Source organism: Daucus carota, chromosome 4, assembly GCF_001625215.2.
Source record: "Daucus carota subsp. sativus chromosome 4, DH1 v3.0, whole genome shotgun sequence".
Taxonomy (NCBI): Eukaryota; Viridiplantae; Streptophyta; class Magnoliopsida; order Apiales; family Apiaceae; genus Daucus; species Daucus carota.
This window is the reverse complement of record NC_030384.2, coordinates 30,054,762-30,080,170: the sequence shown is the minus strand read 5'-3', so window position 1 is coordinate 30,080,170 and position 25,409 is coordinate 30,054,762. Positions and strand designations below refer to the sequence as shown.

The window sequence follows — 25,409 nt, the reverse complement described above, 5'->3', positions numbered from 1 at the left end:
AAGCGAAAATTGCTAATGAAATTGGTGCCCCCAAGTATTTGTCTTTAGCTGTTCTGTGTAGCAGCACTTAAAATTGATGACATATGTTCGAATTGTTGGGAATGATACAATGGGTAGGGAAATGAGATTGATAATGATTTGAGTAGTGTTGAACGATTATTTTGTTAATCAGGATGATGTTTTTATTACAAAACGGGTTTTTTCTCTCTTTAAATCTAAAGTCTAGGAGTTGCAACCAAGTTTTTCAGACATCTGAAATTGTATTTAAAGTTTCTGTGAGAGCCAAATGCTTATTGATATTGAAACAACCCGGGTCAAATCCCGAGCCTTTTTTCGAAAATCGGGTCAAAATAAGCCGAATTACACTGGCTCAACTGCAACAACTTGGGTAATCCACAAGCCTACCACAGGCCCCCAAAAGATCATGATTTGTTGGTGCAATTGGTAGTAGTACTTATGCTTATAAATTGAACTAAAGTCTCCACACTTCTCACTTAAATTCCCGACGTCCTCGTCAGGCCGAAACAGATAGCCCATAGGCCCAAATTCCTGACGTCCTCGTCGGGCCGAAACAGATAGCCCATAGGCCCAGATCGAACCCCTCTAGCCATTGTGGGATAATACCGGCTGACTTCGTGTTCCCGCCTCCGGATCCCTGTCCATTGCGGGATAATACCACCCGCCTTCGTGTCCCCACCTCCGGCAACTTGACGAATCAAGCTTTCGAGAGCCTGCTCTGAATACCATATGAAACAACCCGGGCCTGCTCTGAATACCATATGAAACAACCTGGGTCAAATCCTGAGCCTTTTTCGAAAATCGGGTCAAAATAAGCCGAATTACACTGGCCCAACTGCAACAACTTGGGTAATCCACAAGCCCACAACAGGCCCCCAAAAGATCATTATTTGTTGGTGCAATTGGCAGTAGTACTTATGCTTATAAACTGAACTAAAGTCTCCACACTCCTCGATGTGGGATTGGGGTTTTACAGGTATGCTACTGAGATGATGAACTATAGCATGAAATTTTTATGCATCTGCTTGGCGAAAGAGTCATGTGTTGATAAAAAAACTTAGACAATTTGTTTTTTTATAACAGTACATGAAAGTGATCTCGATTTCAACTGACCGGGCATTGCAAATTCTATCTCCATCCTCCTGAATCATATATGGATCGTATACACAGGGACACCGTCCTCATGAATCATATATGAATCGTATACGTAGGAGCACCGCACACATTTTAATATAGAAAATCTTAAAATTAAGTTATAGAAAGAAAAAAAAATCTTAAAAATAAATTATAGAATTATGTTATATTTAAATATTAAAATGTATGTTAAGTAATAAATATATAGAATTAAATGGACGGAGGTAGCGTTATGTTATCCGTTCGAATCTCTAAAAGGATGTTGAAAAAAGTGAATAGCACAATGATGATAACATCTCGTTCCAATCTCTAAAAGGATGTCTAAGAAAGTGAATAGCACACTGATTATAACATCTGAAAATGAACGCATATTAATATTTACGCAACAATTTGTTAGCCTGGATTAAAAATTTTGTATCATAATTTAAAATATTAATTGAATATCCAAAAATTCTGATACATTTTCTAAAATCTGAATTGAATACTCTGATTTTATGAATGAAAAAAATCTTTTAAAATCAAAAATGAATACACCCCATGAATGATGAAACTAAAACCTAGCTTACATTTGATAGAAGTAAAGAGTTTTCGCTTAGTTTGTTGTTGTGAACGCATTCTCGTCCGGATCATTAGAGTGATCAACCGGACTATCAAGCAGATCACAATCATCTATTGGCCGGACCATCGCTTGGTAGCCTGAACAAGTTTGCAGGATGCCCTTAAGAAAATATGATGCAGCAGCTTCAGAAGTCCAAGTCGAATAATATTCACTAGGATGGAACACGATTGTATCATGCGTTCCTGTTCCTAGTGCACCGTTTAAGAACACGTCCCCTTCAGACCTGATCACACCAGACTCTGCTTCGGGTTTATCAGCTGCCTGCAACATAAAGAGAAGCTTAGATAATGTTGTGGCAACATTGAGCATTAGCGGTTCTTCTGAGCCAGTTCTAGAGTAAATAAGAACGTGAGAATCTGTCAGTTCACCTGTTCTGGGTAATAGTCAAAAACCTTTTTCTTCTCCCCTGCTTCATAGATGTTGCATTGAGAGAATATCTGAACACGCGTAAGATGCATTATAAGAGAAGAATATCTGGTTGAGATCGTATGCTGTGAATGCATAGGGTTATGCTAAGGTTTAGCCTACCTGCGATTCTACACCAGCACAAATAGCATATACTCCCCAGTTCCTTGTGTAGTTGTTATAAAGATGAACTTTCCCAAATCGAACCCGAGGCTGTCTTTGTCTAGTACCATCAAAAAAACAGTGGTGAATTGTCACTCTGATGCATCTATCTTCAAAATGAGACGGGTCTGCTCCAATAAGCATCGCCTTGTCTTGGTTTTTGAAGTGGCATCTGTTGTCCAAGAGCGTAAAATTATTTCAGGACACCCTCAAACAGAATTAAGAATGCATTAAGAATGCACAAGAGCTCACCTTGAAACAGTTATATCTGTGCTTTGTCTAGTTATATCTATAAGTCCTTCATCATAGTCACTCAAGCTACATCGGTCTATCCATATATGTTTTGAGCTTGGTCGTATTTGAATTCCATCAACATCACGTCCTCTCCCTGCTTCAAATTCCAGGTTGCATATAATTACGTTTTCACATTCGTGGAGTCTTAAGCCTCTGCCCCTCAGCTTTATACGGCTGCCTCGACCATCTATTGTCTTGAATGAAGAAACACTGAGGTCAGATGAAAGATGAATGACGCCTGAGACATCGAAGACAATCCAGAGTGGCTCTGTCTTACTACATGCTTCACGAAGTGATCCTGGTCCGTCATCTGCAACCATAACATTAAAGCCTCCTTAAAAATTACAGGAACTAAAAGTTACAGCCTACAGGGCACATGACAAAAACCACAGATGTATATACATTGCCAATATTCTTCATATCCAATGTTCTGCAATAACATTTTCTGTTTTTCTTTTCAGTTTGTTGCAGATATTCACAAAAATTTCATAAGAATTCAATTCGAAAGTTGTACATTGGAAAAACGAAGGCTTATCTAAGCATCTATTGACAGAAAATAATCCTTTCATCAACAAAGACCAATGAATCAGAAGCTAAACTGTAAAAAAACTTGACAGTTAATTACAAAACGCATCCCTGCAGGCCAATTGCAATTATAACCTAAACTCTAAATAATTGCACAATAAAATTTCTGCAAAAAAAACAACAAACAATTTCACAATGCATCCTTTAACATAGTTTAGCGCCATATGTTGAACTATTTTGCCCCATTTTCGTATGTTTTAACTTATCACTATGTTAAATTAAAAGGGTAAATTAATTTTAAGTCTATTTCATCTTTTTAATTTCCTTGCTCAAAAAAAAAAATCTTTTTAATTGCCTTTGTGATAGGTCGAAACAGACAAAAATGGGCCAAAAAGGTTCGAGATGAGACAACAATGTACGTTAAGAGATTCCTTCTGTAATTATTTGAATTTTAGATAATCAAGTGAAATTGGTCCGAATTGAAGGAATACGTTTTGCAATTATCTTAAAACTTCGAAAATAATCCATACATACCGGCCAATGTGGTGACAGAATGCAATGATCCATGGAGTCCACCAACAGCGGATCGCCCGAAACCCTCAGCCTTACCAGCCATGGCTCTCAAGCTCGAATCCACATCTGCATACGGGAAGGCCTCCATTGCCTGATAATTTCTTTTGTTAATCCATTGCCAAATAAATTTATTATGCTGGTAATTTTGGTGGTGCAATTTTATGCAAATCAAAAATCAGGACGAACAAAAGTGTTGTGTAAATCAAAAATATTATTAATATATGTTTATGATCAAATAAGAAAATGAGAACTTAGCGGGAGACTGGATCATGTATAAATTAACCAAGCATGTACTCCGTTAATTTGAAACGTTCATTCAGCATGCGATGCAGAAAAATATTGTTTATAGATAATCTATCGGCAAAACAGCCTCTAAATTCTGATTTATAAATTATATATATATTTTATATAATATTACATACCGTAAGTAAAATTAGATTTGTTAGACAAATATGATCAATCGACTAGTTTTGAATTCTATATTTATCGGTACGGATTCAGAGTCGGTATTTTTAGTTGCATACTCCCTCCGTCCCAATCAAATTTCTTTTTTTGGATGTCTATCATTTATATACATTTTTAAAATAACAATTTTTTATAATATAAAACACTACTACACGCACTACATTCTCCTATTATCTCTATTATATAATAATAAAAACACTATTACACCTACTACTTTACTTCACTGTCTCGATTTTATTAGTATTAAAAAATATGTGAGTCCCACCACTTTACTCACTTTCCATCTAACTTTATTCATTTTTTACACTTTTTTCTGGTCTCCGACTCTCCATATTTGATCCCAATATATACTCCCTTTGTCCTTCTCATTTCTTTACGGTTACTATTTTGGGATGTTCCTCTCATTTCTTTACATTATTATAAATAGTAAGTTTTTCCCATCATTACACCCACTATCTTCCTCTACTACTATCTAATATTTAACAATAAAAACTACTATTACACCCACTACTTTCCTCCACTATCTCAAATCTATTATTGAATATCAATGGGTCCCACCACTTTACCCGCTTTTCATCTAACTTTACTCATTTTTTATATATTATCTTGGTTTCCGTGTCCCCCTCCAATGTAAACAATTGAGGGGGACGGAAGGAGTATAATTCGTGGGGACGGAGGTGGGGACGGAGGGAGTAATACATTGCATGGTAAGCAGTCCAGAATATTTTGTCCATATGCGCAACGCATGAACATTTGTTTATGTTCAACCGGTGTCGACGGGAATCGGGATACCTTAGAAATCAATACAATCACTGCGTTGTACAGTTAATTAGGTTATACTCCCTCCGTCCCATTGGATTGTTAACATCACTTTTTGGCACGCTTTTCAAGGCCTCAATAAAATATAGTTCCACGATGTTTTTTTTATAAAAAAAATTCTGAATAAAAGTTTGATGTCTAAACTTTTATTCAGAAAAAAAATAAATTTAAAAAATATTATATTGCTATATTTTATAAGAGCCTCAAAATGCGTGCAAACAGTGTACGTTAACAATCCCACGGGACCGAGGAGTATCATTTAAAACACAACAAACACAAGAATATGCTAGACAAGAAAAGGATAGTACTAACTAAATATTCACTAATTAATTGATAGAGACTAAAGGGGACATTAAAATATTGACAAAAGGGGCTCAGAGACGTATATATTTAGCCAACTAAATTAAAAATACTAGTAAATGTCACTAAACGTATGGATGATGATGTGATAAGAAGCCAATTTTCTACTTTATTAATAATAAATAAACAGACAAAATTATAAGTAAGCATTTATATGTGTTTAAAATGTTTTGACTTTCAAATCTATATTAACCTAAAAATGGACATTTAGTTTAAAAATTTATATGAACGCCGACTTGCATGTATTTTTATAGACATTCCAACACTGAGCCTATAAATAACCAAAACCACAAAACATTGATATTTATTATGAAATTTTATTACTAAAATGGGCTTATTTATTGCAGTAATTAAAAGTAATATCAATGGTGGTACAAAATTTAAATGAGTTTGGATATTTAATTATTTTTACTGCTGCTGTTTTTTCCTTTGACAGCTAGATTTGCAATTAAACTTCTCTGTGCATTTTCAACAACTAGTTTTTATGACAATAGTGAACATAACATGGTGTCTTTATTACTACCTCCATCCCAAATTTGATGACCCCGTTGACTTTGGGCACGTAACTTTAGGTGCATTGACCGTCTACTTCCGAAATTTATTTTTTTATTTTTTCTTTTGTAAATAAAAATTTCATATTTAAATATTTATTTGCAAAAATAAAATTTTAAAAATAAGTCATGTAGCTATGCGGTCAATGAACCTTAAACTGTGTGCCCAAAGTCAACGGGGTCATCTAATTTGAAATGGAGGGAGTATATTTACATATCTCAACTTGAATCTGTCAGAAACTGCAAGCTATGCACATAACAGCTTGTCTGCAGGCCGCAGCTTTGATCATCTGTGCAGTACTGATAATTATACAACTTTCCATTGGTGGATCTGTAGCAAATCCAACTGTATAAATCTGTTTCAGATATGTTCTCATATTTAAAAGGTACTGCTAAAATTGTGCATGAAGATTTGTGTGCATGTGGCGGAACCAGGATTTGGAGATATCGGAACCTAAAGTAAAGAACTGAAGTAATAGTTAGAAGTAAGTTAAGACTTATAAGTGATTAAAGTGTTTGGGAAAAAAACAGAAGTCATGAAACGAAAGCTATTATTCTCAACTTCTTATAAATACTTCTTTACTTTTTACACAAACAGTACGAATAAGTGCTTTTAACTTATAAATCCAGAAGCCGGGCTTTTAAGCTCGGCCAAACACCCCTAAAGAAATTACTAACTTTATTTAAAAATGTCAGCCAGGTTTCAGATCACCATGCTCCCCTTTTGGTTCCTGGTGCCTCCCCTGAGTACATGCAAATATGCAATCATGCATGTGTAGTAGAATCCAGAATGTGAAGTGTGTAGTTTTGTAAGATTCATTCCTGTTTAATCTATAGAAAGGCCGGAGAGAATAATTAATACTTTCATATATTTATAAAATGTTCAAATATTTGGATAAATCCTTATAAAGAAACATTATATATGAGGCATTCTGGCCTGCATGTATACATGACCTTTCCTTTTCTTCTGGATACAATTACTGATATGCAGACTATTGGACGTACACACATGACACAACTTTAAAGAAGATACAAATAATCAAATGATTGCATATAGATTAAATAATCCAGTACTAGATCAGATGCTTGAACTGGTCTCTGATCTCATCAACAGCCATTGTATCAAGATTCTTGTCATTGATCCAGCCATACCTTTCGGCAAAAGGATTGATAATGTTTTCGGGAGGGTAGTTATCGATGCAATCTTTCCACACATTACCATTGTCCAAGTCCCTCACCACCTCCCACACACAGTTGTTGCACTTAAATCCAGCACCAAGACTGATCATTAAAATTTTATCACCTTTTTTCAGCCTTTTTTTGGCCTCCATGTAACCTAAAACATACCACAAGCCACCTGCAGAGGTGTTACCGAATCTGTGGAGTGCCATTCGGGCAGGTTCAATGTCGTATTCTTTGAGCCCTAGACTCTTTCCAACTCCTTCAATTACAGCTCTTCCACCAGGGTGAATACAGAAGTGGTCAATACCACTTTTCAGATTCAACCCTCCAAGCTGCTCAGTACTTTTAGATTTTCTCCAAAATGGCGATGACACGATTACATATCGGAGTAATTCTTTCATTGGTAAGACTTTAGGCACAAGAATTTGGAGGTTCTTGGTTAATGCATGAACGCCAACCTTAGTAAGGGCTTTAGTGAGCCGAAAGCCTCTGTATCCAAGACCATCTTCATCTTGGATGCAACATCCATAAGCCTCATCATCCGAGCCGGTATGAGTACGGATCATGCACTTCAACTTCAATATTGCCTGCTTTTTAAAGCTCGTGTTGTTTGAAAAAAGCATGGAACAACCACCAGACCGAAACAGACAATTGGACAGCATCATCGATCTCTCCTGTCCACAGTACCAATTAGCCGCCATGGACTCTGTGCTCACAACAATAGCATTTGCATTCTTATGAATTTTAAACAAATGTTGCACAAGATCAATCGCGACAATGCTTGCACTGCACCCCATACCGCAAAGATTAAACGTCTTAACATCCGGTTTCATCTTGTACCGATTCACAATTCGTGCTGTCAGTGATGGCATTGGTGACAGCAAGGAAACATTCACCACAAGAATGTCAATTTCAGAAGGAGGTATCGTCGATCTAGCAAAGAGACTGTCTAGAGTATCAAAGCAAAGCTCATCCATATCTGACAAAGAATGAGAAAGCCTAGGCCTTTCCTCTAGGTTCTCCAAGACAATGTTTCTTGGGCCATAAGTTTCTTCCCCGATACCCGAATTCACAATAGTCCTCAACAGAAATCTGTACTCTTCAAGGCCAAGATTCTTGTTGCGAAGCACAATCTGAGCACATTTTTGAGTAGCCAGCCTCCTTTCCTCAGGTGGTTTGTAGCATTCATAGTCCAGCATGTAGCAACACTTGTCTCTCCACTGGAAAATTAGTCTGCATAACTGAAATATGACATAGAACAGAGGAAGCAAATATACATAAATCAAGAAATCCATAGTATGAGAAAAATAGAACAGAGAGTTCAGTGTGTTCTGCAGGATTGTGTTAACATGCTCATTTGCACTTTATAGACAGTGGGCTTGCAAATTACAGTAATCTAACTAACTTGCATCATATTTTAATAATTGACATTTCAAAGCATGCAACACCTACCACTTGATAAAAGCAATTTAATTTAGTAGACTTTCTAATATATAAGCTATGGACAATTATTTTGCTTACACATTTTTTCACAAGTATATTAGCCAAAATAATTAGTTTGTGATCGGATTTAATTAAATTCAATCTATTAATACCCATCAACATCTTGGAGTACATTTCACAACCGTTAAGATGAATGAAAGTGTATATTTCACAACTTTAAGTGTTAGGGATAAGATAAGAGGTTGAAAGGTTTCTAGAGGTATCCAAAATTTTATGTACATAGGTACATTGCTAATTTTATGTTTTAACAACGCCATGATGGTTACAACTCAACCAGAGTTAAAGGTAAGACACATAACATTGAAAGATACCCTAAAAGCTGCATTATTATATAATTAAATCTATAATCACATTTAAAAGATGATATCAGATATTTTTAGCGTCTCTAACGGCGTTGACTATAATGTTTGGCTAAATTGGACATGTAAGATATTAGGTAAAATTTACAGATGCTAAGGCTGTAAATGAGTTGATACGCTCGATAACCGCTCGGTGTTCAGTTTGAAAAAAGTTCGGTTCAAGCTCGGTTCGATTCATAAACGAGTCGATTTTGAGCACAATTTTAAGGTTCGTTTTATAAACGAGCTGAACTTGAGCACAGTAGAGTTCGACTCGATAGTTCGCGAACAAGTTCGAATTATGAGTTCGTGAACATGATTCGTGAACTTGGCTCGTGAGCATAGTTCGTGAACTAGCTCCTGAACATGGTTCGTGAACTCGGTCCGTGAACTTGGCTCATGAGCGTGCCTCGTGAGCGTGTCTCATGAACATGGCTCGTGAGCGTAGTTATTATGAATTTATGATTCCTTAGAGCATAAATTAAAATATTGTTAGAATTTTAATTTATTTTTTTAATTAAATTAAATAACGAACAAGCTCGTACATAAATTCATGAGCATAAGCTAGCTCGTTAGCAAAGTTTATTAAACAAGCTCGCGAACAAAATTAATGAGCGGTTGTTGAGCAAAAATTCGTGAGACATGTTCGTGAGCTTAAGTCAATGAGCGGTTCGTGAGCAAAAGCTCGTGAGACATGTTCGTGAGCGGTTCGCGAGCCGTTGGTGAACAGAGTTATTCCTTAATGAGTCGATCCTCAAACAATATTTTTTGGCTCGATCAAAGCTCGAGCTCGAGTTCGAGTTCGCTAATTTTATAACAAACGATACACAAACACTTTAGAGTTCGGCTCGGCTCGACTCGACTCATTTATACCCCTAACTGAACCTGTAAAACATTTTGTTTCGATGGTGCTGTACTGATGGACTATACTTTAAAGATAGTATGTTATTAATATTTTATATTGTTATAAATAGAATATATCACTTTAATATGGTAATAAGTGATGTGTAATCTTTCTACAAATTTTATTACAGACCTGTAGCGGATCAACAAATATAGTCATCCATAGGAGGTTGGCTATAATTATCGATAACATGTGGGGATGGTTGGAGCGTGAATTTTTGAAGCCATTAGCTATAATTTTTATTTTTAGTATTAGAATTTTAGCCAAGGAGTCTTCATGATTTGAGATGCACTGATATCATAAAGATAACTATATATTCTACAGATGTATGCCCATTTCTATATCTAGATCCGTCGCAATAATTTCAGACGTGTGTCCAGTAATTCTTTCATTATTTCTCCAAAATATGGATCCAATTCAACCAACTAAATTAATAAGTGTACTATCACGTAGGTCCTCAACAAACGCAGTCGGCAGTAATATACATCAAAATTGAGTACAACCTTAATCTAAATGTGAAATGGGGCATCGATGGTGGACACAAGATCAAGTGATCAACTAATAGGTGGAAAAGGTTCTATTTCAATACAAATCAATAACGGAAACCCACCTTAGACATTGAACGAATTATGAAGAATGTCGAAACAGGAATAGTAGTGGAACTAGTTTTTAATTTGTATTTAAAAAATTGATTTGTAATTTGATCACTAGATTATATAAAGTCTTATTCCAATGCAAACAAGATTAGCCGATACTTCTGTTTAGGTAATTTGAACTTATTAAGAACTTATGAGTTATTAAAAATATAAAAATAAAAATAAAAATGATTTATGAGTAACTTATGACTTAGGAGTAATTTTTATAAAAAAAAATTATTCACCGAAAAAAGTACATCAAACTAACTTGTGGCTTTAACCTCAAACTAACGTCTGGCTTTGAGTCAGTTCCTACTTGTGGTTTTGACCTCAAACTAACGACGTCTGGTTTTGAGTCACACGACAATTACTGCCATTTGTTTGCCTTGGTGGACATCTTTCGTATTTTTCCAGCCAACTATAATCAACTCACGGGTCTTGTGCCAAAGTGCTTCAAAAATTGCAGTACCTTAAAAAGACCTCCGTTATAATACGTCGTATGGTGAGTTGTCTACAAATTTGGCATGCCTATGGATGTCGAATAATAAACTGAGCAGAGGTTGATCTTTAATCAAATGATTTAACTGGTCATATCCTCAGGACATTCAACCCTTCTAGCACATTGTTTGAAGTAAATCTGCAGAACATGAAGCTTTCAGGATATATTCCACCAGAAATAGAGTATTTTAACTTAGCTGAAAATAACCTAAGCGGCTTATTCCTAATGAATTATTGAATTGCACAAGCCTGGTTTTCTTAAATTTGAGTGGAAATATAATTCAAGAAGGTTGCATACTTTACAAACACTTGATCATCTTAGTCGCAATTATCTCTGGTTCCATTGAAGGGTCTTTCTAAGGAATGGTAAGTTTAACATCAGTTGATACATCATGGAATAAGTTCGAGGGTCCTCTTCCTAGTACAGAGGCGTTTCACGAGGTCCCTGGATCAAATTTGACAAATAATAAAGCATTATGCAGAAATGCTTCCGATTGGCACATTTTCCCTAAAGAAACAAAAATTGTAAGATTTATATCATACTTCCTGTTTCAGTGAGTTTATTTCTTTCTGGATTGATTAAATAGATTTTCTTATATGCATATCAGAATGAAAAGAAAAATGACAGATGCTGAGCCAACAGAAGTTCATTATAAATATTAAATATATGTTTGTTGTATGAAAATTTAATTTTAATACCAAATATATCATTGACGCGGGAGGAAACGGAACTGTTTATTTGTGAAACACCAAAGTTTTGCCCTGGTGATTTTGTTGGTTAAACACAAATAATTGAATACGCAAGTTTCTCCGGCAAGAAAACAGGAACACATATAATCGTACCTAACAAAATTTTAAATATTAGTCAGACATGCTCCTACGTAAATATAGGTGAAAATAGTCGAAGTAATTAAAGATACGGCTCAGAAGGTAGAGATGGGGTCGGGATGATTACTAGTACTCCTATTTATGCTTCGAACTGGCAATTTTTTGGACCATAGTTGAGTGTCGTACGAGGGAATTCACTGTCTGCTGACATATACTGATCTACAAGAAACTGATAAAATGCAACTCACAAGTCACAACTACATAGTGCCCAGGCTAGAGAACTTGTAGGTTTTTTGTTAATTCATGAACACGTACCTTTATGAGAGCTTTAGTGAGCCGAGCCTCTATATCCAAGACTATCTTCATCTTGGAAGCAACATCCGCAAACTGTTCAGTGGGTGTCAACCCAAGTCCCACATCGAAAAGATAAAAAAAATTTGTCTTGAATATAACCGGCTAAAGAACTCCATTAGTATGAGGCCACGGCCAAAGCCCAGAGCGGACAATATCATACTAACCCGGAGTTAACGGGTATTGCGCGGCCCAACACAAGCTTCGTCATCCGAGCCGGTATACGTGTTCTTCAACTTCAACGAGGCCAAGATTCATGAAGTACGATCACTCTTGGAGATGCTCTAAGCTGCCGGTCTCTGCTCCCTTAGACATTTGAACGCTGGCCTCTCTTGTTAGTCTTCATTTGTCATCGAGTAATCTAACTGCTTCGATTTTCACTTCTACAGGGAACTTAGCAAAACCTAACCACTCATCATCTCCATGACAATTGGCTTTCTGGACACATTCCTCCACAACTTAATAATTTTACAAATTTTGGCACACCCAAATTTTTAAAACCAGATTCATCTAAGTGATCATCCTTTGCTGGAACTTTCGGATATTCAACTCTAGCTACATACTTAATGTTACTAGAAACTTTTACACATCGTTCTTCTATTATAGTCGATTTCATGTTTCCTGACTGAACTGAAATTTAAGCCTCCAATATTGCATAGATTTTACGACAAAGACTCAAGGATGTATTTAGACTCTGTAAATGGCACTTTTGAGTAATTAGTTTATTTTTTTTAATTAAAATCAGATTTTAAAAGCTCACTGATGTTGTGAACCTAACACAGTCCTTACTAGAGCCTCAAAAGTCTTTATATTTTAGAACTTTTAAATCTTTATCATAGTAGTTTCATGCAGAACTTGCCTCTCATGTCTTATAAACCAGTGGCAGAGGATGTGTTTCAAGTCATAAAAGCAGCCTTCTTATGTTTGCATACTCAGTCTTCTGACAATACGGTCTTCTGGATAGTTACAAGTCAGTCAAAAAGTGTAACAATGCCTCCTCCGTTCTGGATACTATCGTAAGTTATCAATAACCTTGATGATTCATGATCGACCAAAATGATTAGTCTATAGATAAAAAACATATCACAAAATTTGATAAATTTTTACAATATTAAAATTACAGGTTATATGATAAATTCAGATAGAATATACTCTCCTACATAGGGGCATCGCAGCAAGTTCTGAGTGATCATTTCTTTAAATCTTAACTTATAAGGAGGGATGCCTATTCGGAATTGATATAGTGCACCAGAATCCAGGGGTAAATCTGGCCATCGAACCACAAAATGCTAATCCGCAACCATAGACTCTGAATACCCCAAATCTTCCCACTTTGCTCCCAAATTCAGTTACCTCACCAACAATCTAATGTCTGCATCAATTACCATTAGTTAGGGTGAATAAGATCATGCCAATTCTTTGGTCATGATTGTTACACCCTTGGCTGAGCATTGAAGATTGCGAATTTGAGATTCTAAGAGCAAAACTATGATAAAGGACCTGCAGCTAAACGTTCTACTACTTCAGGACTTGTTCTAGACATAACCATGTATCAAAATTAAACATGTTATTCATCAACTATAGAACATTGAACAAATGTTTTTTGACATTAACACACAGAGAATATAAGACCACTAGTATAATGATTACTTTAACTTCTTCCCACTTAGACATTCCTCCCGGTCTCTCCCCCTACCTCATCCTCTTCTAGGGACAAGACTGCTCTTGGGTTTCTTCAACCGGCCATAAGTCCAACAAATCTGGAGAAGAAAAGTCCAAAATCACATCATCTAACCCGTCCCAAGCTGTGTCTGTTGGTAAAACATCATGATCCAGTTGCAAATTCCAGAAGTCATCAAGAATTCCTTTGTTGCCTTCCATGTTATCATCTGCTTGATTTTTAGCCTTTACTGCTTCAATACGAGGAGCATCTACTGTCATGAAGTCTTGAATTTCATGAACACCACTACAAGAGTCATTAGCTGCCCCATCCGAACCTCTGCATGCTCCATCTCTCTGTCCATTCTTTCCACAAATCATATCCGGTAACTCTTGCGTTGTTGTTCCTTCATTAGTACACAGTACCAAAGCTTTTGCACCGATCCTGACTTCCTTGACAATCTTACATAGCACATATATACTTGCCAATTCCAAAAAGTGAATACTCATGCATTATCCAATGACCATGATCATTATCATTATTAATCTTCTTCTTGCCTTTCTTGCCCTTCTTGTCATCACTATCTTCATAAAACGTCAAGAGTTTATTATATCCGACCTCATTACCTTCCTTGTCCTTGACAATAGGATTATTCTGACCTGTCCATGAACCGCGGCCACTTCTCCTTACCACTCGGCTCTTCTTTTTTCTCAACTCAGTAAACACATAGATAGTCTTCTTAGTTTTATTCAACGAATCACAAGAAGACGTCATCCAGTAAGGATTATCATCTCTGAGAACCTCCCATGGCATCAGATCATCGTCGTAAATCTGCAACTCTGTCATCAGATGATTGCATTGGAGTGGCCTTCCCTCAATCTTTTCTGTCAGGTAATGTGTAACAAGTTCTTCATCAGAGGGGTCGAAACAAACCCCTGGGATCTTTAAACATTCGCATTGACAGCCTTCTCTTTCCATTATTCTTTCTTTCGAGAAATAATTTTTCTAGCTTGTAGATTTCGAGATCGTATGATGAAGCAGCAAGTAGGGTTTGTGATAATATATCCCTTGCCTGCTAGATACTTGTGACTGAAGTTATACAAGCTTAATATATATAGGCTCTATGAAAACGAGGTATCTCAACACATTCCTCCAACTCTTGCAATGAAAATTCGACACGTGTAGTAGTTTCATGTATGAGTATATACCTTCTCATGAGTTAATTTGAAGTGCCTCATAATTAACTTCAATTTATTTATTTGTTTTTGTCAAAATTAACTTCAATTTTATTTGTTCTTTTAATAAATGATTGTGAAAAATCAATAATTATATTCTGATCAGTATTTTATTTTTAAATAAATCTGCTAATCCATTTATATTTTTAGTGATATTATTGATCTTAAAAATGATTCAAGTAATATAAAACTCATTTCTACGATGTAACTTGTACTTGTATTTTTATAATTAATTTAAGAATAAAATACATTTTATTTGCTTGTACTTTAGACATGACACCACTTAAATATATAGGGTTTAAAAGCATTCAATTGAAATACATGACTCTGAACAGTTGTCACAAAGATAATTTCGTTATTTTATTTTTTAGGTATTTGTATCGTTTTCACAAAGATAATTTCGTTATTTTTTTTTTTAGGTATTTGTATCGTTTTCTTCTTCAAATGGTGCTCTGGGCTATTTAACAAAGTAAACAACACCAAAATGTTACATAAATCTTAATTTATTTCATTGTTTATATGTATGTTAAAAAAATGAGTAACTCTCTTAAATAATGCAAAAATTACAATTTACACAATATTTTGGGACTGTTTGTTTGTTAAATAACCCAAAGAGCTGTTAGAAGAGGAAAATGATGCAAATATTCAAAAAAAATAGTTAATTAAGATAGAGGAAATGACACATCGTGTGATAATTTTCAAAATTTAATATTTCATTTGAGTGCTTTTAGAAACTACTCTCTCCGTTCCTAAATAATAGTCGCTTTGACTTTTTGCACGTGTTTTGAGGTGCAATAAAAATGTATTTCTATACGTTATTTTTAATTTTTTTTTTGTGAATAAAAATATAGATGTCAAACTTTTATTTAGAAAAAAAAATTTTGAAAAATAATACGTAGAAGTATATTTTTTATACACCTCAAATTACGTGCACAAAATCAAAGCGACTATTATTTAAGAATGGAGGGAGTAGTATTGTAAGTGATGTCACGCATAAAAGTGCGCCTTACTCATAATTTAATACCTTAAAAGTATCTATTATCTATAATGAAAAAGTATTTCTTTCTCTTTCTTTATCTTATCTATAATATTATAGATAGAATTTTTATTAGCAATTTCCAATTAATTCAAGTAAGGGATCGAAAGATTCAATAGAAAAACAGAAAAAAGCTCATTTACTTTAATTTTGTTCGAAAGAGTCCTTTCGGTCGAAAAACAATGTCAATGAAGGCTTGTAGGTGCACTATTCCACAGTGGAGATGGTAACTTTCCATAAATTTCTCATTTGTCGCTTAAGGATAGAACTTGCCTTTTTTTTTTTTTTTTAGGATCGACGAATCGAATGATATTTTTATTCCAATTTTTGCCTCTTATTCTCCCTCTGAATCAAACCTAGAGAAATCTTTATTTGAATAGCTGTTTTTTGACTCTTGTTCTTTCCAGGAGGATGATCACAAATAAAAATAAATAACATGTATGAAAACTATAATTGTAAACTATGATCGAATTTATGGAAGCATTAATTTATACATTCCTCTAATTAGTACTTTAGATATAATATTTTTCGCTATCTTTTTTAGAGAACCACCTAAAGTCAATTTGGAATATAGTCAGAAGAGCGATTTCAATAGCATCGTCCAAAATGCCTATATGAACTCAATTTATTATTTTGGGATAAAAAAATCGCTGGTGCCGGTTTGTTCCTTTGGTAATGTTACATTTCCGTTCGTTAAATCTTTCGTTCTAAATATTTTCTTATGTGTAGTTTTTAACCAACAAACACAAAAATCTCATCCAAATTAAAATTGAAAAAATTAATTATGTTATATCATAATTTTTTATCATTTTACGATTATTTATATTATAAATTATATAATTATATTATTAGAATATATTTGTAAAATGCCTTTTTAGGTATTATTTTATGAAATATATATATTAAATATTTATATTTTTATATAATTATATATACGTTTGTATACAATCATGAATTTTTATACATAGATGAAAATTCATATATGATACTAAATTCATTACACACTATTGTGTTCCGAAAGCTGATCGATCACAATTGCATATTAATAAAATAAAATATAAAATAATAATATACTACTAAAATCAAAATATTAGTTTTGTTGATTGGTTCGTCGCTTTTGAGTCTCCTTGATTTGTAACATGTGTTGCTGAAATTTTTGTTCTCATTAAAATTATCAAAATATCCTCATCACAAAATATATATCTCCTTATATCAATTTTTAATAAATGTAACTATTAAGAATTTTTTCTAAAAAGAAATTAAGAACTTATTCAACATATGAAATAACACATACAATAAAAATATATTAAATTAAACATGTTTACATACAATTTTAATTAAAAAACACACGAGATACCTTAATCTATAATATATTTCAATAGATCTTTTTATCATAATTAAAATATATTTACATATTTTCATCGATAAATATAAACATTTTCTCTTTATATTTTTGACGAGTTTCACTTATTCAGTTGTGAGCATGTTTAATAAACATCAATAGAAATATATTAATCTTAAAATACATTTTAAATGTTGAGATACCATTTTAACTGAAATTATATAATATTCTAATACTCCCTCCGTCCCCCTCAATTGTTTACATTGGAGGGGGACACGGAGACCAAGACAATGTATGAAAAATGAGTAAAGTTAGGTGAAAAGTGAATAAAGTGGTGGGACCCATCAATATTTAATAATAGATTTGAGATAGTGGAGAAAAGTAGTGAGTGTAATAGTAGTTTTTATTGTTAAATATGAGATAGTGGGAGAAGATAGTGGGTGTAATGATGAAAAAACTTACTATTTATGGTAACGTAAAGAAATGAGAGGGACATCCCAAAATAGTAACTGTAAAGAAATGAGAGGGACGGAGGGAGTATACTTTTACTTTCATAATAGAATTAAATATATAAAATATAAAATAAAAAAATACAGTAAATATTATAAGCTTCGCAGCAAGCCCGTAATTACAAAAAACTAAAATTTTAAACTAAGTTGCAAGTCCTAGGTTACACTTTCTTTGACAACCCCTAATTTCTTCATCTCCCGCCGCAACTCATCAAATTTCCGGCGAATATACATACACATTCATACATATAGACACATACAGTGATGGTTGATACGAAGAGAAAAAGCAGAGACACAAACAACGCCAAGATGGCAAAGAAAAACAAAACCCCAACAAGCTCAAACAAGAAAGGGGTGAGAAGGGGCGGTGAAAAACGTAAGAGAAGTGGGCCCCACCTGCCCAATGCAATGAAAAGAGAGATAGAACTGTTGAATCCAAGAAGTGGGTCAGATGATGAGATTGATTCTGATGAGGAGTTTGCTGGGAAGGATGTTTATGAGTACGAAGAAGAGGTTCCTGAGGAGGAATCAAAGAAGAACAGGCGGTATGATCCTGTTGAGAATTTTGAGTTTGAGCTTCCTGAGGATTTTAAGGTATGGGTTTTGGTTTAATTGTTGTTTTGGATTGTAAAGTTTGAGTCTTTTTGGGTTCTTGATTGTTGGGTTGGTAGTGAAATTGTGATGAATGCAAGTTTAATTTTATTTTTTTTGGTTGATGTCTTGTGTTTCTGATTGTTGTGGAATATAAAGTTTGTTTCTTTATTGATTCTTGATTGTTGGGTTGTTGGTGAAGTTGTGTTTGATACAGGTTTAACTCTTTTGTGTTTGTTTAAAGTTGTTTGGATGATGATTTTTATTTGGTTGAGATTTGTGGGTAGCGAAAATTTGATTGGTATAAGTTCAATTTCTGTCTTGTGTGTGTTTACTGGTGATATTTGGATCACTTTTTGAGCATTGGGGAGCCTTGAGTACTGGGCACGACATCTTTACTCTGATTTAGTTTGTTTCTGTTTTGCTCTTTGCTAATTGTTTTGTTTTTGTTGATTTGTTTGAGGTTGTATTTAGCGAGAACTGAAAATGTAATTGATATAATTTTATTGTGTTGTTTTGTGTATATGGTTGGTGTCGAGTCTTGTATGTTTTTCGGGTGGTGTAGTGGAATTAAGGTATAGTCGTTTGAGCTATTGTGGGAGCTTTGTGCACTAGGCACCTCTTTCTTATTATTTGACTATGGTTGGTAACTGAAATGCTGTTAACCAATGTTAAGTATGTTGCTCGGAGTCTCCCAGTTAAGAAGGATGTCCACTTGAAGTCAATAAGTAATAGTTTCACTAGTGTAATGGGGTTATGTTCTATTTTTTTTTATGTGAATAGTCTACATCTTATCCGTGGAGAAGGAAACAGCTTTTGTTGTTTATAATGATATGGAAGTAGTCTATGTACTAATCTGCATTTGTATAACAACCTAGTAACTTAGATTTATAAAAAAATTTGTTGTATATAGAAAAGTAAGCCTGTTTTTTGAGCAATATTGAAGTAATGTTAAAGGCTACAAGCTAATAATGCTGGTGGAATGGGATTAGCACCTTCTGACAACTTAGCAACTTCTTAATCAGTAAATATTACATCATCTTATGTCACAATTATAGCATTGATGTAGTAGCAGTGGCGGAAGGAACAGTGTGTCTGGGGAGTCCATTGACTCTGCTTAACTGATATGTAATTTCTTTTTATAGGCTTAATTTTGTTGATTGATCTTGGCTGCCCCTGCTTAAAATATAAAACCAAAGCCTGTGTACACATAAGTTTGCCAAGCCCATAGGCTATTAGTCCATTTAAACAGGCCCAGGCCCACTCTGCAAATTCACTTAAAACAAAAGAAAAGAAATACAGGCAGTAAAAAATTAAGTTAAGAAACAGAGTTAAGAAAGAGAGTAGATACTGCCCACCTCGCCGAGCAAACAAAATACCGTTCTCCGGAAGCTCCGACCAGAACGCCCCCCGTACATGAATTTCTAGTTCCGCCACTGTGTAGTAATACAGTCATTTTGTGAGGATGTCTGTCGGAGTACCCTCAGTTTTGTTGTAAAATAATTTGTTAAATAGTTTTATATTTTTTTTAACCTGTCGCCAAGTTGGCAAGTATTGTTTTTTTTCCTGAAACAACTATGCAGTGTAATTTGGCACACCTTGGACATATTTAACAATTAAAGTGTAACTGGCTCTCTCAACAATTTTTCCAGCTCTGCCATTGGGTATATAAGTTGTATCCTTTTTCCAACCTGAATGCAAGACCTGAATGTGGCGCACTGTATTGTGATTTTGTGATAGAAACTACACATTAGAATGACATGAGACAAATCTACCAGGATTTTTGTACCATTGTCACTATAAACTTGTCAGTTGTCCTTTACGCAAAACATCAGTTAGACTTTCAAATATTTTTAGTACTATTTCAGAGTCCCATTTGGCAGTCTGTCAAATTTTCTGTTCGTTTGTTAACTTTTGGTGCCGTGTTTCTGTTGTGTAGGATGAGAATGTTGACTCTGATGAATTTGACTCCGATGATTTTGATGATGAGGCACAAAATCTTGGAGATGATGTTGAAGAAGATGATGATGGAAGGCATGGAAGGATGCTGCAAGAAATTACTGGAATACCCAGTGATGCTTTTGGAGGTAAACTTGAGTCTAAATTACCTATTAAAAAAAAATTTGAGGATACATTTTGAAAGTTATATGAGCTAAATGCTTTTTTAAACCCTTTTATGAATGTTTTTTGGTTGTCTTGTAATCTTGTTTGATTGCTGTTACTGTATATTTGTGATAATGTGTATTTGACTATTTGATGAAGATAATATTCGAAAAACTAAGTGTAAGAAACTTATTACTGAGTTATCATGTTCAACGTATATTTCTGCACAATTTTTTAAGTTATGACTTGCTGGCTTGCTAGTTGATATGGAATGAAATTAAGTGAATCTTGTAGAACTGTCTGTGTGAGTGACATGCCCATTTGCATGATTCTTGTTGACATTATTATGTCAAACAAGTCGTGGTGGGAATGTAAGTTCATGTGAAACTAATAGTATTTTTCAAGGTTAGTTAATTGTATATACTAAATACTAATCAGATTATTACATCATTTCACTGACTCAGGTAAGAAGTTAAAAAATAACATTGTCATATCCGAGGCTTACCCAGAGAATGAATATAATCCTAGTGGTGATGTACTGGATGGTAATGGTCGCATCAGCATTCAAGATCTTTTAGATCCACTTCGGGAGAAATCTGGTTTTGGCAAACTTAAAAAAAGTGTGGATCGAATTGAAACAAAGCAGATGTCTGTTCATGCACCTCTTCGGAAACCTGACAGAGAGAAATTGGAGAGGAAGTTCGCCTATGAACAATCAAAGAAGGATATTACTAAGTGGGAACCATTGGTAAAGAGGAACAGGGAAGCACCTACGATCTTTTTTGATGATAAAACAGATCTCAATTTTTCCACTGTGGGTGCAATAGCTTCGGAGTTTGAACCTAGAACAGAATTTGAGAAACAAATGGCTGCATTAGTTAATAATAGTGAAGTTGCAGAAGCTCACAAAAAAGATGGTGCCAGGCTCCTTGAATTAAACAAAGTAAGCATTGTAAACAGTGTATGCATTGTTAGAATTTTTTAAGAAGGATCTAGTCAGAAAATTCTAAAGGTTTCTTACTAGTATCATAGTACACCATGCATTTCAGTACAAAGGCATGATAACAGGAATGGTGAAATATTACCACAGTATTCTGAAACTTTTCTTTTGGTGGTTAATGATTATATTAGGTAACAATGGAAGATGTGAAGGACCATCAGGACCGTCTTGCAAAAATGCGGAATCTTCTTTTTCGACATGAAATGAAGGCAAAGCGCATAAAAAAGATAAAATCTAAAACATTTCATCGCTTGATGAAAAAGGACAGATTGAAAGCAGCTGCACACGAAATTGAGACAGATCCTGAAGCTGCTAAAAAATTGGCTATGAAGCAAGAGTATGAAAGAATTAAGGTAATAATTTTAGGTGTAATTGTATAAAGCTTTATATCAAGTAGGAGTTCTATTTATAATTTATAGGAAAAAATTGTTTTGTCTTGCTAAAAAACCGGTTTCATCAAATATAATGTTGGTTATTAACAGGAACGCTCAACTCTGAAGCACAAGCACCACAATAAATGGGCCAAGCGCATTCTAGAACGTGGTTTGGGTGTGCAGGATGATGGAACTCGAGCTGCTATGGCTGAACAGCTACATCAAAATGCTCTTTTAACTAGAAAAATGAACTCTATGAAAGATGATAGTAACAGTGATGACAGCAGTGACAGTGATGATGATGACGACGTTTCAGGTGCTTCAGATGAAGAGGGAAAGCTAAAACTGTTAGAGAGAGCGAAACAGAAGACACTTACAATTTTGGAAGATGACGAAGTTCCTAATTCAGGACTGCATTCCTTGCCTTTCATGGTAATTTTGCTAGGCTGTATAACATAGTCAGCGTATCCAGAGTTATTTTTTAGTCAGCGTATCCAGAGTTATTTTTTAATTTTTTTTCGTAATATATTACTGCATTTGGTAGGCCCGTGGATTAGAGAAGAGGAAAGCAGCAGCTGAAGAAGAAGCCAAACTCGCCCTTCAAGAATATGAAGCATCATTAAAGCAGTCAGAGGGCACAGATGATTTAGAAAAGGGTACTTCAAGTGGCAGGAGGGTATTTGGTGCTCCAGAACAGCAGATTCAAGATTCGGGTGAAAAAATTAGGTCAAATAATTATTATGGTAATTCTGATAGTGAAGATGACTATGAGACCAAGAAAGATGTTGATGTCGGACATGCCAGAAAGAGTTATTTGCGGAAACACGTTACTGTCGATCCCAGTGTACTTAGAGACAAGTCTCAGATTGGTCATGATGACTTATTTAAGGTGAGGGAATATTTTTGGTCTTTTATATATATATATATATATATATATATATATATATAGGCTAGTGATCAAATACAAATTACAAACTAATCTAAGCCATTAGATCAATCTAATCTAATGCCCCCCCTGAGAATTCACCACACACAATAAACCTGTACCCTCCCACACATCATTTCACAGAATCCCTCCATTTTCAATTTGATTTTCCCGTTAATCGGTTCATTTTTTTTTTGAAATCCGGCTTTAGTGTATTTTTCTTCATCTCCCAACAATCAATTTCCATACCATATTTGATATATTTTGATGTGATTTATAAGTTTTTTATTTTGGTTTTTAGTTTTTATTTTAAGAGAGGTTTGCATAGGTTCATTAATTTTGATTGTTGCCTGCAGAGTTTAAATGAAATTGTCGAGGCCCCAGGGACCAAGACGACATATGATGTTGCCATATTTGCCAGCAATTCATGGCAAAAAGTTAGATATGACGCTCTCTAACTGTTTTACTTACATCCGTTGAATTACAAAATGTCCTTTCATTCTTAATATTATTTTAAATTGTTGATGAACAGAAACAAAATCAGCCCCGAAATTCTGAGCAGATGAAAGGTAAAACTGAAGTGGATGCAAATGGCAATAATTCTTTGGAAGTTATGGAGCCTGCTCTGGATGAACAAGAGGTAGAAGTATATGGTCTTCTATAAATGTTTCATGCACTTTTAGTTTGATTTAGTTTCTGGCACTCACTTTTCTTTTTTAATTAATTTTACCTTGTGTGTTGTTTCTTTTTGGACTCTAGGAAGCAGAAAATGATGATGATAGTGATACCGAGGGAAACATTAGGATGGTGGACGGAATTCTATCTGCTGTTGACGATTCGAACTATGAACTTCCATCGCAAGCTGAACTCATACGACGTGCTTTTGCGGGTGACGATGTGGAGGAAGAGTTCGAGAAAGACAAAGAGGCGATATTAAATGAGGAAAATCCAGAACCAGAAAAGCCCGTGTTACTTCCTGGCTGGGGTCAATGGACCCATGTCCAAAAAAAGAGAGGTTTGCCTTCATGGATGCTGGCTGAGCATGATAATGCTAAGAAGAAAAGAGAAGAAGCATTAAAGAAAAGGAAGGATGCCCATCTTAAGAACGTGATTATATCTGAGAAGGTGGATAGAAAGGTTAGTAATCTTTGATTGTAAGGATTATAGCAAATCATATACAATTCTTGTTAATAGAAATTGAACCGGCAAGCCTGATGTAGCCTTAAGATAGACTGGTATCGTCATGCGCATAATTCAACGAATTAATATCTTATAGCTTTGTTAATGGTTGACAGGCTGAAAAATTGCACACAAAGACGTTGCCGTATCCTTACACATCCAAGGAAGTTTTTGAGCAGAGCATCAGGATGCCTATTGGGCCTGAATTTAACCCTGCAAGTGCTCTTGAAGCTCTTAACTGCCCTGAAGTGCGTTTCTCACTAGTCTTGCCTCCTTTTTTTCTCTTATGTTTAGAAATATATTGGTCCTTTTTCTTAAAGTAATTCAAATATCATGTAAAAAATGGTGGAAACTCGTAGCCATATTCTGAATTTGCCTACACATTGTACAGGTGCGCAAGAGATCTGGTGTGATTATAAAACCAATTGGGTTTGAAGATATGAAATCCCATGAGAGAGCAGTTAATCTTAAACAAAGTGGGAAGAAGAGGAATGCGAAGAACCAAAGGAATAAGAGTTAAGCCAAAGCAGCGGGAAGCTTGATGACAAGTGCTAGTTTCGAAATCAAAGAATAGACGAGGCAAAGTTGTGAATAGACTTTAATTGCCAGAGGCAAAGCTCTGAAAGGTTGTATGATCCCTTGATTGGCAAATTATATATATCATCCCTTCAATTGGTCAGGTTAAAATATATCTCTACTTTACTGGTTAAAGTAATTTATTTTCCTTGCAAATTTATGGAGCTCTTTGCGGCTCTTCAATTTTGGTCCCTTCTCTTCCCTGTTGTTTTACAAAAGGAATAGTCCACTCAAGGCGGGACGGTGTCAGTCAAGGAGCTGAGGTTAATTGTTATTCATATGAATATTGTTTTGTTTCTTTAAATGTATGCAGTAAACATTGTTTTCTATATCATCCAATGAGCTCCCCTTCCCTTCCCTTCCCTTGTATGCAGGCATTACTTCCAGACTAAATATTCTGAGTTTATTCCTAGATTGCTTACATTATATGGTCAATTTCGTTTATTCATTGTTAGTTAGCAACTTTTCATTAAAAGGCCGGAATTCCAAAATAATAGTTCAATCTGATTTCGACAAGGTTGGTGCAGGATTTTATATTTCTTTTCTGATGTTAGGCCCTTTTAAGTAAGATTCAAATTCATAAAAAATTGTGTTGTAGATCAAATTTATGGGGTGTATTAAGCTATCGTTTGGGGTTGCTTGTTATAACGACAGCTTTTTGTTCAAAACTAGGTGAAAAACTGTTTGGGAAATCTAAAAGCAGTTTTTCTGTCCT

The 25,409-nt window shown here is 34.8% G+C and overlaps 4 protein-coding genes across 4 annotated transcripts; 1 reads left to right on the top strand and 3 right to left on the bottom strand.

Annotated features, from left to right (window-relative positions):
* Positions 1–1,552: 1,552 nt before the first annotated feature.
* Positions 1,553–3,973, bottom strand: LOC108217183 (putative pectate lyase 21). The gene is made up of 5 exons (XM_017390027.2): positions 3,692–3,973; positions 2,591–2,942; positions 2,300–2,510; positions 2,140–2,208; positions 1,553–2,032 (listed from the first exon to the last, which is right to left on the bottom strand). The coding sequence occupies exons 1-5, from the start codon at positions 3,816–3,818 to the stop codon at positions 1,745–1,747; spliced, it is 1,047 nt and encodes a 348-aa protein (XP_017245516.1). The 5' UTR covers positions 3,819–3,973; the 3' UTR covers positions 1,553–1,744.
* A 2,799-nt stretch (positions 3,974–6,772) lies between these two features.
* LOC108216549 (3-ketoacyl-CoA synthase 19) lies at positions 6,773–8,563 on the bottom strand. Its single transcript, XM_017389342.2, has one exon. The coding sequence runs from the start codon at positions 8,400–8,402 to the stop codon at positions 6,999–7,001; it is 1,404 nt and encodes a 467-aa protein (XP_017244831.1). The 5' UTR covers positions 8,403–8,563; the 3' UTR covers positions 6,773–6,998.
* A 5,308-nt stretch (positions 8,564–13,871) lies between these two features.
* LOC108217182 (NAC transcription factor NAM-B2-like) lies at positions 13,872–14,802 on the bottom strand. The gene is made up of 2 exons (XM_017390026.1): positions 14,310–14,802; positions 13,872–14,230 (listed from the first exon to the last, which is right to left on the bottom strand). The coding sequence occupies exons 1-2, from the start codon at positions 14,800–14,802 to the stop codon at positions 13,872–13,874; spliced, it is 852 nt and encodes a 283-aa protein (XP_017245515.1).
* A 3,277-nt stretch (positions 14,803–18,079) lies between these two features.
* Positions 18,080–25,129, top strand: LOC108219144 (uncharacterized). Its single transcript, XM_017392433.2, has 11 exons — positions 18,080–18,540; positions 20,477–20,624; positions 21,105–21,583; positions 21,772–21,993; positions 22,123–22,446; positions 22,559–22,903; positions 23,296–23,376; positions 23,472–23,579; positions 23,699–24,076; positions 24,235–24,366; positions 24,510–25,129. Exons 1-11 carry the CDS (start codon positions 18,211–18,213, stop codon positions 24,636–24,638), a joined length of 2,676 nt encoding a protein of 891 aa, XP_017247922.1. The 5' UTR covers positions 18,080–18,210; the 3' UTR covers positions 24,639–25,129.
* The last annotated feature ends 280 nt before the right edge of the window (positions 25,130–25,409 follow it).

What these genes read in the sequence shown, in the direction of transcription:
- LOC108217183 (XM_017390027.2), bottom strand. Translation starts at nt 3,818, where the DNA reads ATGGAGGCCTTCCCGTATGCAGATGTGGATTCGAGCTTGAGAGCCATG. An exon ending in TTCTGTCACCACATTGGCCG is followed by an intron (nt 2,943 to 3,691) that starts GTATGTATGGAT and finishes TTATGGTTGCAG; the next exon opens with ATGACGGACCAGGATCACTT. An exon ending in ACAGATATAACTGTTTCAAG is followed by an intron (nt 2,511 to 2,590) that starts GTGAGCTCTTGT and finishes CTTGGACAACAG; the next exon opens with ATGCCACTTCAAAAACCAAG.
- LOC108216549 (XM_017389342.2), bottom strand. Translation starts at nt 8,402, where the DNA reads ATGGATTTCTTGATTTATGTATATTTGCTTCCTCTGTTCTATGTCATA.
- LOC108217182 (XM_017390026.1), bottom strand. Translation starts at nt 14,802, where the DNA reads ATGGAAAGAGAAGGCTGTCAATGCGAATGTTTAAAGATCCCAGGGGTT. An exon ending in GTATTCACTTTTTGGAATTG is followed by an intron (nt 14,231 to 14,309) that starts GCAAGTATATAT and finishes GTACTAATGAAG; the next exon opens with GAACAACAACGCAAGAGTTA.
- LOC108219144 (XM_017392433.2), top strand. Translation starts at nt 18,211, where the DNA reads ATGGTTGATACGAAGAGAAAAAGCAGAGACACAAACAACGCCAAGATG. An exon ending in CTGCTCTGGATGAACAAGAG is followed by an intron (nt 23,580 to 23,698) that starts GTAGAAGTATAT and finishes TTTGGACTCTAG; the next exon opens with GAAGCAGAAAATGATGATGA. An exon ending in CTGAGAAGGTGGATAGAAAG is followed by an intron (nt 24,077 to 24,234) that starts GTTAGTAATCTT and finishes AATGGTTGACAG; the next exon opens with GCTGAAAAATTGCACACAAA.